We start from the raw sequence: 13,164 nt of genomic DNA, 5'->3' as shown, positions 1-13,164 counted from the left end.
GATTGGATCACTGCCAAAAGTGCCCCCAGAACCTTTGAAAAAATTCTGGGAGCCATGGAAAGACCAAATGGAAGGGCCACGAACTGGAAATGTTTGTCTAGAAAGGCAAATCTCAGGAATCTGTGATGGTCCCTGTGAATAGGAACATGAAGATATGCATATCCTTTAGGTCTATGGTTGTCATGAACTGACCCTCTTGTACTAAAGGAAGAATGGAGCGTATAGTCTCCATCTTGAAGGATGGAACTTTGAGAAACTTGTTTAGACACTTCAAGTCTAGAATGGGACGGAAAGTTCCCTCTTTTTTGGGAACCACAAATAAGTTGGAGTAGAACCCGAGGCCCTGGCTTGAGAGAACTGAGAAAGTCTGGCCCCCACCTGATACGATCCCGGATCGGGGGCAAACAATTCATGCTGATTTAGAATCAGCTGCGGGTTTCTTTGATTGTTTCCCCTTGTTCCAAGACTGATTGGGTTTCCAAGACGACTTGGATTGTTCCTGGTTGGAAGAAGCAAGGGAAGGCTTTCCTCTGAAGTAACGAAAGGAACAAAAAATTACTCTGACCTCCTTTAGGCCTATAATTATCTTGAGGTAGAAAAGACCCCATTTCCACCCGTAATATCAAATTAATTTCTGCCAAACCGGGTCCAATCAAGGTTTTGCCCTTGTAAGGAATCGCCAGAAGCTTGACTTTCGAGGAAACGTCTGCAGACCAGGATATCAACCATAACGCCCTGCGGGCTAGGACAGCGAAACTAAAAGTTTTAGCTCCGAGTCTGACAACCTGTAAAATGGCATCTGCAATAAAGGAATTGGCCAACTTAAGAGCTTTAATCCTATCCTGAATTTCATCCAAGGAAGTCTATACTTTAAGAGAATCAGATAAGGTGTCGAACCAATAAGATGCCGCACTAGTCATGGTGGCAATACAAACTGCAGGTTGCCATTGGAGGCCTTGATGAACAAATCTTTTTCAAATAAACCTCCAGCTTCTTGTCCATCGGATCCTTAAAAGAGCAGCTATCCTCAATAGGAATAGTGGTTCTCTTAGCCAGAGTGGAAATGGCCCCCTTCAACTTTGGGTACCGTATACCAATGGTCTTTAATTGAGTCCTTGACAGGAAACATTTTCTTAAAAATGGGAGACAGGGAAAAAGACACCCCTGGTTTCTCCCATTCCTGTGAAATAATCTCCCTAGCACGGTCCGGCACAGCAAAAACCTCAGAAGTGGAAGGTTCATCAAAGAAACTATTAGGTTTACTAGATTTCTTAGGAGTGACAACGACAGGGGTATCAGAGTCATTTAAAGTAGCTAAAACCTCCTTTAACAATACACAAAGGTGTTCAAGCTTAAATCTGAAGGATACCACACCTCAGTCTCAGAAGGAGGAATAATACTGTTCGAATCTGAGATTTCACCCTCAGAAAGTCCCAATGTATCTTCCCCATCAGAAAAGGCAACTTGGAAAGCAGAATTGAGGACAGGCACCTTACTTTCTGAATTTCCTTGGTGCCTTAGCTACTAATTAAGACCGGATCACCCAGAAATGGAGAAACACAACTTTATGAAGTAAAGCCAGTCATATGACTCCAACTGCGGAGCTCAAATTACTGCTGCGGCACAGAGAGGCATTAAAAATAGCTTCCTGGTACACAGAGTACCAGAAATAACCGTTTTTCAAACCGGACAGTTTCAAATGTTGCATCATTTTATTTTAAAGCAATGGGGAAATGAATAAACTGCTGAAATAGAAAAGTCAGCCTTACTTTCAGTTTAAACTTGAATTGTTTTTCAAGTGAGTATGTGTCAGAAAATAAAGCCTAATAAAAACATGTTACCCTTTCCTTTTAAAAGAGTTTAAATGTTAATCTCACACAGCACATGCTACAGTGCCTGCTCCAAGCCCCAGTGTAACCCATACAACAGGATTATCTATGTCTCAATAAAAAAGCAGTGTCTAAATTTGTTAAGTGCATGGTCTCCCCAATTGGAAGTAAAAGCACTTACTTGCTCCGTTGTCCGGCATGTAGACCGTTACAAGGTATGAGAAGACACTGTTCTTTCTTTTTCAAAGGTCTCTGTAAAGAACTGAGTAGCCAACTTTGGCTTTCTAAACTAGGGCAGCAATTGTTAGGAACTTGTAAAGAGGTACTTACTGCATTTTCTTAACTGCTTTAAACCCACCACTATTCGACTGCAAGGAATGACGTGAAATACGGCTATACCCCAAAACTTGCTTGTGGATGAAATCAAAAATTTTCTTCAGACACCTAAACGTCACCTCCTCCATGCACCGAAGGCAAAGACAATGACTGGGGTTGTGGGTAAGGGAGTGATACTTAGTGTAACTGTGGTGCTCTATGCCTCCTGCTGGCCAGGAGTGATATACCCAACAGTAATTACTCAAGCCGTGGACTCACCATATCTTAGGAAAGAAAAAGGGAGATGTAGACTTCGCATAGCTAATATTTTACATATTACTTTGTAATAATTAAACATAGAATTTTTTTTACAAATTCAGACTTGGATTTATCAGTGCAGGAAGTAAAAAAAATAAATAGCCAATGGATGTAATTTAATTCAGACACTTACTCCAGCTAATATTTTAACACAGCCAAAGTTTAGAGCATGGAACTCAGTAAACACCCAACAATGGGGGAAGGCGGTGTGTGGAAAGTTTGTTACTGGCATCTTTAAAGGTACAGTGTACTGTAAAATTGGTTTATGCTTAATGTGCTCCCAATAACTTGTTATACCAGCTGCAGAGTATAAAGTGTATGAGAAATCGACCCTTTATGCTTCTTTTTGAATATGAAATTGCTGGATTTGCTCTTTGAAACCACAACCTATCAAAAAAGGCTAGGCTTGCAGAGAGATCAGACATCCTTAATGTATTATTCAAATGCTTCCCTTTCTGTATTTTGTGTGCTGCTTTCGATATCAAAGCAAGTTGCTGGTTAGAAAAAGAGGGGACATTAACAGGATATCATACAAATATTAGTAGTTATAGCTTGCAGTGATATTTAATCACTTATGTCAAAGTAAACTTGACTTGCCTAAATAAAAAGGTCATTATGCTGACCCAGTACTGGCAAAGTATGGAATTAAGCTTCTGCTTTCAAATAACTAAAGTAAAAACACTCAACAAACCCTTTAACTATAAAACTGCACAGAATATTCTCTCCTGAGCTGCAGGCAGAGGAGACGGGCTTTTTTTTTCCTTTTGCTCATGTTAGATATGTAGCGTATAGCTCAGAAAAAGCTCCAGTCTAGGGGTTAGCAAATTACATTTTAGATAGACAAAATATTTCAGGAACCTGCCAAGCAATCATATGTTACTGGGGACTTGCAATAATGGTTTGAAGATCACTACTTTACCCACTTTACTTGTATTAGATCAGAGTTCCTTTGCTATGCATAACAAAATACCACATTTTTTGTTAAAGCAGAGATTGAAAACCTAATGATCAGTGGAACTCTAAAAAAATAATTTACGCAAAGAACTACATTGAAGAAATTGGAGGACATATGAAAATACCCACCTGTTAACAAGTTGATCAAATAATAAGCTCTGATTCAAGGTTTCAAATCGGTTACTCTTGGACCTACAGCTTCTTCTGACTTCTCTGGTGCCATTAATGCAGGCGCGTTCAACACTAGCCTCCTTCTCAACAAGACGTGGGTGACTTCTAAGAGCTAAAGAAGGCAGCAAAATCAATTTGCAACATTTCCCCAGAATGTCCTCTCCCATAATACCAACGTTAAATACATTCTCTAGAAGATGCACAGAGGTATTTATTTGCTTGGAATATTACGGTATATATACTTACATAAGCTAGTGCGGCTGTTTGGTAATGTAGCACCAGTCTGAGAATTCAACCTATTTAAAATAAATAAATATATTAGATAGAACATTATTTTTATCATCATTAAAATGTAATTTTATGTTTAAAACAAAGAATACAGTTTTCAAAATGCTTATAAATTCCTTACTGAACAGATTTTTTTTTAAACCAGCCAATTCAGTTCAAATTGAAGCAATGAAAACACATTCTCTTGTCAGTTCAGGTATCTTATCACCCCTACAGCCAAAACTAGACATTATTTGCTTGAGATTTGACAGGTATATAAAACAAAAAATGCTTCTAGTAATTTTACACATCAGAAACTTGAAACTATTAGTATCCCAATCTGATTCTTCTGAGATCTTTATAGTATGACAATACATAGAGAGCCCTTACTGCCAAGGCAAACGAGATTGGCCATGGAAACCAAGCTTAATTTGCATCTAGTGTGATTAACCCTTACAGGTCCTCTGTCAGAATATATCCGACAAAGGGTTTTTCTGTATGCGGGCAAGTATCGGATATATTCCGACATTTCAGATTTTGAATTTCACAGTTAAATAGCGCCATCTAGTGGTGATTTGCTATTTAGGTGAGAAAACAGAATTTATGTTTACCTGATAAATTACTTTCTCCAACGGTGTGTCCGGTCCACGGCGTCATCCTTACTTTTGGGATATTCTCTTCCCCAACAGGAAATGGCAAAGAGCCCAGCAAAGCTGGTCACATGATCCCTCCTAGGCTCCGCCTTCCCCAGTCATTCGACCGACGTAAAGGAGGAATATTTGCATAGGAGAAATCATATGATACCGTGGTGACTGTAGTTAGAGAAAATAAATCATCAGACCTGATTAAAAAAAAACAGGGCGGGCCGTGGACCGGACACACCGTTGGAGAAAGTAATTTATCAGGTAAACATAAATTCTGTTTTCTCCAACATAGGTGTGTCCGGTCCACGGCATCATCCTTACTTGTGGGAACCAATACCAAAGCTTTAGGACACGGATGATGGGAGGGAGCAAATCAGGTCACCTAGATGGAAGGCACCACGGTTTGCAAAACCTTTCTCCCAAAAATAGCCTCAGAAGAAGCAAAAGTATCAAATTTGTAAAATTTGGTAAAAGTGTGCAGTGAAGACCAAGTCGCTGCCTTACATATCTGATCAACAGAAGCCTCGTTCTTGAAGGCCCATGTGGAAGCCACAGCCCTAGTGGAATGAGCTGTGATTCTTTCAGGAGGCTGCCGTCCGGCAGTCTCATAAGCCAATCTGATGATGCTTTTAAGCCAAAAAGAGAGAGAGAGGTAGAAGTTGCTTTTTGACCTCTCCTTTTACCAGAATAAACAACAAACAAGGAAGATGTTTGTCTGAAATCCTTTGTAGCCTCTAAATAGAACTTTAGAGCACGAACTACATCCAAATTGTGCAACAAACGTTCCTTCTTTGAAACTGGATTCGGACACAAAGAAGGCACAACTATCTCCTGGTTAATATTTTTGTTAGAAACAACTTTCGGAAGAAAACCAGGTTTAGTACGCCAAACCACCTTATCTGCATGGAACACCAGATAAGGAGGAGAACACTGCAGAGCAGATAACTCTGAAACTCTTCTAGCAGAAGAAATTGCAACCAAAAACAAAACTTTCCAAGATAATAACTTAATATCTACGGAATGTAAGGGTTCAAACGGAACCCCTTGAAGAACTGAAAGAACTAAATTGAGACTCCAAGGAGGAGTCAAAGGTTTGTAAACAGGCTTGATTCTAACCAGAGCCTGAACAAAAGCCTGAACATCTGGCACAGCCGCCAGCTTCTTGTGAAGTAAAACAGATAAAGCAGAAATCTGTCCCTTCAAAGAACTTGCAGATAATCCTTTCTCCAAACCCACTTGTAGAAAGGATAGAATCTTAGGAATTTTTACCCCGTTCCATGGTAATCCTTTCGATTCGCACCAACAGATATATTTTTTCCATACTTTATGGTAAATTTTTCTAGTTACAGGCTTTCTAGCCTGAATAAGAGTATCAATGACAGAATCTGAGAACCCACGCTTTGATAAAATCAAGCGTTCAATCTCCAAGCAGTCAGTTGGAGTGATGCCAGATTCAGATGTTCGAACGGACCTTGAACAAGAAGGTCCCGTCTCAAAGGTAGCTTCCATGGTGGAGCCGATGACATATTCACCAGGTCTGCATACCAAGTTCTGCGTGGCCACGCAGGAGCTATCAAGATCACCGAAGCCCTCTCCTGATTGATCCTGGCTACCAGCCTGGGAATGAGAGGAAACGGTGGGAACACATAAGCTAGGTTGAAGGTCCAGGGCGCTACTAGTGCATCTACTAGAGTCGCCTTGGGATCCCTGGATCTGGACCCGTAGCAAGGAACCTTGAAGTTCTGACGAGACGCCATCAGATCCATGTCTGGAATGCCCCATAATTGAGTTATTTGGGCAAAGATTTCCGGATGGAGTTCCCACTCCCCCGGATGAAATGTCTGACGACTCAGAAAATCCGCTTCCCAATTTTCCACTCCTGGGATGTGGATTGCAGACAAGTGGCAGGAGTGAAGCTCCGCCCATTGAATTACTTTGGTCACTTCTTCCATCGCCAGGGAACTCCTTGTTCCCCCCTGATGGTTGATATATGCAACAGTCATGTTGTCTGATTGAAACCTTATGAATTTGGCCTTTGCTAGCTGAGGCCAAGCCTTGAGAGCATTGAATATCGCTCTCAGTTCCAGAATGTTTATCGGGAGAAGAGATTCTTCCCGAGACCATAGACCCTGAGCTTTCAGGTGTTTCCAGACCGCGCCCCAGCCCACCAGGCTGGCGTCGGTCGTTACAATGACCCACTCTGGTCTTCTGAAGCTCATCCCTTGGGACAGGTTGTCCAGGGTCAGCCACCAACGGAGTGAATCTCTGGTCCTCTGATCTACTTGGATCGTCGGGGACAAGTCTGTATAATCCCCATTCCACTGTCTGAGCATGCACAGTTGTAATGGTCTTAGATGAATTCGCGCAAAAGTAACTATGTCCATTGCCGCAACCATCAAACCTATTACTTCCATGCACTGCGCTATGGAAGGAAGAAGAACAGAATGAAGTACTTGACAAGAGCTTAGAAGTTTTGATTTTCTGGCTTCTGTCAGAAAAATCTTCATTTCCAAGGAGTCTATTATTGTTCCCAAGAAGGGAACTCTTGTTGACGGGAATAGAGAACTTTTTTCTACGTTCACTTTCCACCCGTGAGATCTGAGAAAGGCTAGGACAATGTCCGTATGAGCCTTTGCTTGTGGCAGAGACGACGCTTGAATCAGTATGTCGTCCAAGTAGGGTACTACTGCAATGCCCCTTGGCCTTAGCACCGCTAGAAGGGACCCTAGTACCTTTGTGAAAATTCTTGGAGCAGTGGCTAGTCCGAATGGAAGTGCCACAAACTGGTAATGCTTGTCCAGAAAGGCGAATCTTAGGAACCGATGATGTTCCTTGTGGATAGGAATATGTAGATACGCATCCTTTAAATCCACCGTGGTCATGAATTGACCTTCCTGGATGGTAGGAAGAATTGTCCGAATGGTTTCCATCTTGAACGATGGGACCTTGAGAAATTTGTTTAGGATCTTGAGATCCAAAATTGGCCTGAATGTTCCCTCTTTTTTGGGAACTATGAACAGATTGGAGTAAAACCCCATCCCTTGTTCTCCTAATGGAACAGGATGAATCACTTCCATTTTTAACAGGTCTTCTACACAATGTAAGAATGCCTGTCTTTTTATTTGGTCTGAAGACAATTGAGACCTGTGGAACCTTCCCCTTGGGGGTAGTTCCTTGAATTCCAGGAGATAGCCTTGAGAAACTATTTCTAGCGCCCAAGGATCCTGAACATCTCTTGCCCAAGCCTGAGCGAAGAGAGAGAGTCTGCCCCCCACCAGATCCGGTCCCGGATCGGGGGCCAGCATCTCATGCTGTCTTGGTAGCGGTAGCGGGCTTCTTGGCCTGCTTACCTTTGTTCCAGCCTTGCATCGGTCTCCAGGCTGGCTTGGTTTGAGAAGAATTACCCTCTTGCTTAGAGGATGTAGAATTTGAGGCTGGTCCGTTTCTGCGAAAGGGACGAAAATTTGTTTTATTTTTAGCCTTAAAAGACCTATCCTGAGGAAGGGCGTGGCCCTTTCCCCCAGTGATGTCTGAAATAATCTCTTTCAAGTCAGGGCCAAACAGCGTTTTCCCCTTGAAAGGGATGTTAAGCAATCTGTTCTTGGAGGACACATCCGCTGACCAAGACTTCAGCCAAAGCGCTCTGCGCGCCACAATAGCAAAACCTGAATTTTTCGCCGCTAATCTAGCTAACTGCAAAGTGGCGTCTAAGGTAAAAGAGTTAGCCAACTTAAGTGCTTGAACTCTGTCCATAACCTCCTCATAAGAAGATGCTTGATTGAGCGACTTTTCTAGTTCCTCGAACCAGAAACACGCTGCTGTAGTGACAGGAACAATGCATGAAATTGGTTGTAGAAGGTAACCTTGCTGAACAAACATCTTTTTAAGCAAACCCTCTAATTTTTTATCCATAGGATCTTTGAAAGCACAATTATCTTCTATAGGGATAGTGGTGCGTTTGTTTAGAGTAGAAACCGCCCCCTCGACCTTGGGGACTGTCTGCCATAAGTCCTTCCTGGGGTCGACCATAGGAAATAATTTCTTAAATATAGGGGGAGGGACAAAAGGTATGCCGGGCCTTTCCCATTCTTTATTTACAATGTCCGCCACCCGCTTGGGTATAGGAAAAGCTTCGGGGGGCACCGGGACCTCTAGGAACCTGTCCATCTTACATAATTTCTCTGGAATGACCAAATTGTCACAATCATCCAGAGTAGATAACACCTCCTTAAGCAGAGCGCGGAGATGTTCCAATTTAAATTTAAATGTAATAACGTCAGGTTCAGCTTGTTGAGAAATTTTTCCTGAATCTGAAATTTCTCCCTCAGACAAAACCTCCCTAGCCCCTTCAGACTGGTGTAAGGGCATGTCAGAACCATTATCATCAGCGTCCTCATGCTCTTCAGTATCTAAAACAGAGCAGTCGCGCTTTCGCTGATAAGTGGGCATTTTGGCTAAAATGTTTTTAATAGAATTATCCATTACAGCCGTTAATTGTTGCATAGTAAGGAGGATTGGCGCACTAGATGCACTAGGGGCCTCCTGAGTGGGCAAGACTGGTGTAGACATAGGAGATGATGCAGTACCATGCTTACTCCCCTCACTTAAGGAATCATTTTGGGCAACATTATTATCAGTGGCATCATTGTCCCTACTTTGTTTGTCACATTCATCACATATATTTAAATGGATAGGAACCTTGGCTTCCGAACATACAGAACATCGTCTATCTGATAGTTCAGACATGTTAATAGGCATAAACTTGATAACAAAGCACAAAAAACGTTTTAAAATAAAACCGTTACTGTCTCTTTAAATTTTAAACTGAACACACTTTTTTACTGAATATACGCAAAAGTATGAAGGAAATGTTCAAAATTCACCAAAATTTCACCACAGTGTCATAAAGCCTTAAAAGTATTGCACACCAAATTTGAAAGCTTTAACTCTTAAAATAACGGAACCGGAGCCGTTTTTACATTTAACCCCTATACAGTCCCTGGTATCTGCTTTGCTGAGACCCAACCAAGCCCAGAGGGGAATACGATACCAAATGACGCCTTCAATAAGCTTTTTCAGTGGATCTGAGCTCCTCACACATGCATCTGCATGCCTTGCTTCTCAAAAACAACTGCGCATTAGTGGCGCGAAAATGAGGCTCTGCCTATGACTAGAAAAGGCCCCCAGTGAAAAAGGTGTCCAATACAGTGCCTGCCGTTTTTTTAACAAAATTCCCAAGATTAAAATAACTCTCCAAAGTTAAAAACCATTAAATATGCTTATAAAGTAATCGTTTTGGCCCAGAAAAATGTCTACCAGTCTTTAAAGCCCTTGTGAAGCCCTTTTATTCTTATATTGAAAATTAAGAAAATGGCTTACCGGATCCCATAGGGAAAATGACAGCTTCCAGCATTACCAAGTCTTGTTAGAAATGTGTCATACCTCAAGCAGCCAAAGTCTGCTCACTGTTTCCCCCAACTGAAGTTAATTCCTCTCAACAGTCCTGTGTGGAAACAGCCATCGATTTTAGTAACTGTTGCTAAAATCATTTTCCTCTTACAAACAGAAATCTTCATCTCTTTTCTGTTTCAGAGTAAATAGTACATACCAGCACTATTTTAAAATAACAAACCCTTGATAGAAGAATAAAAACTACATTTAAACACCAAAAAACTCTGAGCCATCTCCGTGGAGATGTTGCCTGTGCAACGGCAAAGAGAATGACTGGGGAAGGCGGAGCCTAGGAGGGATCATGTGACCAGCTTTGCTGGGCTCTTTGCCATTTCCTGTTGGGGAAGAGAATATCCCACAAGTAAGGATGACGCCGTGGACCGGACACACCTATGTTGGAGAAATTCAAAAGTTTGGCGCGAAAATTAAATAAAACCTGTCTGCTGCAGGTTTTATTTAATTTATAGGACCGGAAAGGGTTAAGGGCTCTTAATGTACATATTAAATATTTTAATTGCTATTGTAAAGCACCCCCAAAATAAATGCTCCGGGCACAACTATTAGCATTTAATTTCATCCATGTGCTCCTTATTTAATAGTTAAACATGTGATAATTATCACTAGGGGGCACTGTAAGAAACTTCTAGACGCTGAGCTAAATACATTTTTGTTACTTTCACCAATAACGTGTTGCAATGTAATATGGTAGCCACAAAAACTCAAATACAATCTTACACGGATGAATGTCCATATACAGATGGCTATAGATGCCCTCAACCAGATGAAACATTTCTTGCCCTCATGTCAGCTTCTTTTCCTAATTCCAGAGGATTGCTTTCCAAACCCCAAGCCCAGATTGTTGCAGATCACTTTAGAAATAAAAATTAGCTCCATTCCTACAAGAGTTCCCCCCTCTCTCTCACTTTCCACTTCTTTAACCTTTGACCTAGATTATCTTTTTTTAACCAGTTACATTCAAGCATGCACTTACTAAAACAATACTATAGATGAAAAAAAAAAAAACGAAAAACAAAAAAACACACCAACTCAATACTGGACAGTCTCCTTAAAGGGACACAGAACCCTATTTTTTCTTTCGTGATTCAGATAGAGCATGCAATTTTATGCAACTTTCTAATTTACTCCTATTATCAAATTTATTTAATTCTCTTGGTAGCTTTATTTGAAAAGCAAGAATGTAAGTTTAGATGACGGCCCATTTTTGGTGAACAACCTGGGTTGTTCTTGCTGATTTGTGGATAAATTCACCCATTGCTAAACAAGTGATGTACAGAGTGCTGAACTAAAAATTGCCTGGCTCCTTAGCTTAGATTCCTTTTTCAAACAAATATAGCACGAGAATGAATAAAATTAAAATGCTTAAAATGTCGTGTTCTATCTGAATCACGAAAGAAAAAAAATTGGGTTCAGTGTCCCTTTAATTCCCTCTGCCTCACAATTATCACTTTATACTTGATCCTCTTTAAATCTTGTTTGAACACTAAACACTCAGAAACCACTGTAACTAAAGTAACCAACAATAGGCTGTTTGCTAAAGCAAAAGGCCATTAACTTTTATATCATTCTTTTAGATCCAACTGAGAACCAAATAATTTATTACCTTGGAAAGAGATAGCAATCAGGACTTAGAAGTCATATCAGCATTCCAAGATTTGAGCCACGAAGCTCTTCTAGCTAAAATAGCTAAAGAAATAGATTTAACATCAATTTTGATTATATCAAAAATGGCCTCACAAATGAAATTAGCATGTTGAATCAACTTAAAGTGACACTGAACCCAATTTTTTTTCTTTTGCAATTCGGAAAGAGCATGCAATTTTAAGCAACTTTCTAATTTACTTCTATTATCAATTTTTCTTCGTTCTCTTGCTATCATTATATGAAAAAGAAGGCATCCAAGCTTTTTTTAGGTTTCAGGACTCTGGACAGCACTTTTTTATTGGTGGATGAATTTATCCACCAATCAGCAAGGACAACCCAGGTTGTTCACCAAAAATGGGTCTGCATCTAAATTTACATTCTTGCATTTTAAATAAAGATACCAAGAGAATGAAGAAAATTTCATAATAGGAGTAAATTTGAAAGTTGCTTAAAATTTCATGCTCAATCTGAATCACGAAAGAATATTTTTGGGTACAGTGTCCCTTTAACAATGCTAGACAAATCATGATCCGATACTTATTGCGCTAAAGTTTCCAACCAAAAAAGTTGAAGCAGCTGCAACATCAGCCAAAGAAATTGCAGGTCTAAGAAGATGACCTGAATATAAATAAGCTTTCCTTAGATAAGATTCAAGCTTCCTATCTAAAGGATCTTTAAAAGAAGTACTATCTTCCTTAGGAATAGTAGTACATTTAGCAAGAGTAGAGATAGCTCCATCAACTTTGGGGATCTTTTCCCAAAACTCCAATCTAACTGCTGGCAAAGGATACAATTTTTTAAACCTTGAAGAAGGAATAAAAGAAGTACCAGGCCTATTCCATTCCTTAGAAATCATATCAGAAATAGCATCAGGAACTGGAAAAACCTCTGGAATGACCACAGGAGGTTTATAAACAGAATCTAAATGTTAACTAGTTTTAATATCAAGAGGACTAGTTTCCTCCATATCTAATGTAATCAACACTTTTAACAAAGAAAAAATATACTCCATTTTAAATAAGAGGATTTGTCAGTATCAAAATATCTGAGGCAAGATCTTCTGAATCAGATAGATCCTCATCAGAGGTGGATAATTCAGCATGTTGCCGGTCACTTGAAATTTCATTAACTTAAAAGAAGTTTTAAAAGACCTTTTACGTTTATTAGAAGGCAAAATGGCAGACAAAGCCTTCTGAATAGAATCAGAAATAAAATTCTTTTAAATTTACAGGTATATCTTGTGCATTAGATGTTGAGGGAACAGCAAAAGGTAATGAACTACTGAGGGATACATTTTCTGCATGTGAAAGTTTATCATGACAACTATTGCAAACCACAGCTGAAGGTATAACCTCCACAAGTTTACAACAAATGCACTTAGCTTTGGTAGAACTGTTGTCAGATAGCATGGTTCCAACAGTGATTTCTGAGACAGGATCAGATTGAGACATCTTGCAAATGCAAGAGAAAAAAAAACATATAAAGCAAATTTATCAATTTCCTTATATGGCAGTTTCAGGAATGTGAAAAAATGAAAAACAGCAAAGCCCTCT

General features: G+C 40.1%; 1 protein-coding gene across 1 annotated transcript in view; it reads right to left on the bottom strand.

Annotated features, from left to right (window-relative positions):
- ATAD2B (ATPase family AAA domain containing 2B) overlaps positions 1 to 13,164 on the bottom strand; it is an 823,789-nt gene that overhangs the window by 756,731 nt on the left and 53,894 nt on the right. Inside the window, exons 3-4 of the mRNA XM_053711168.1 lie at positions 3,834 to 3,883; positions 3,546 to 3,699 (exon numbers count right to left, since the gene is read on the bottom strand). Of these exons, the coding sequence (XP_053567143.1) occupies positions 3,546 to 3,699; positions 3,834 to 3,883 (204 nt within the window). The remainder of the gene's footprint in view (positions 1 to 3,545; positions 3,700 to 3,833; positions 3,884 to 13,164) is intronic.

The sequence above is a fragment of the Bombina bombina genome, chromosome 4 (assembly GCF_027579735.1).
Source record: "Bombina bombina isolate aBomBom1 chromosome 4, aBomBom1.pri, whole genome shotgun sequence".
Taxonomy (NCBI): domain Eukaryota; kingdom Metazoa; phylum Chordata; class Amphibia; order Anura; family Bombinatoridae; genus Bombina; species Bombina bombina.
This window is presented reverse-complemented; position numbering and strand designations above follow the sequence as displayed.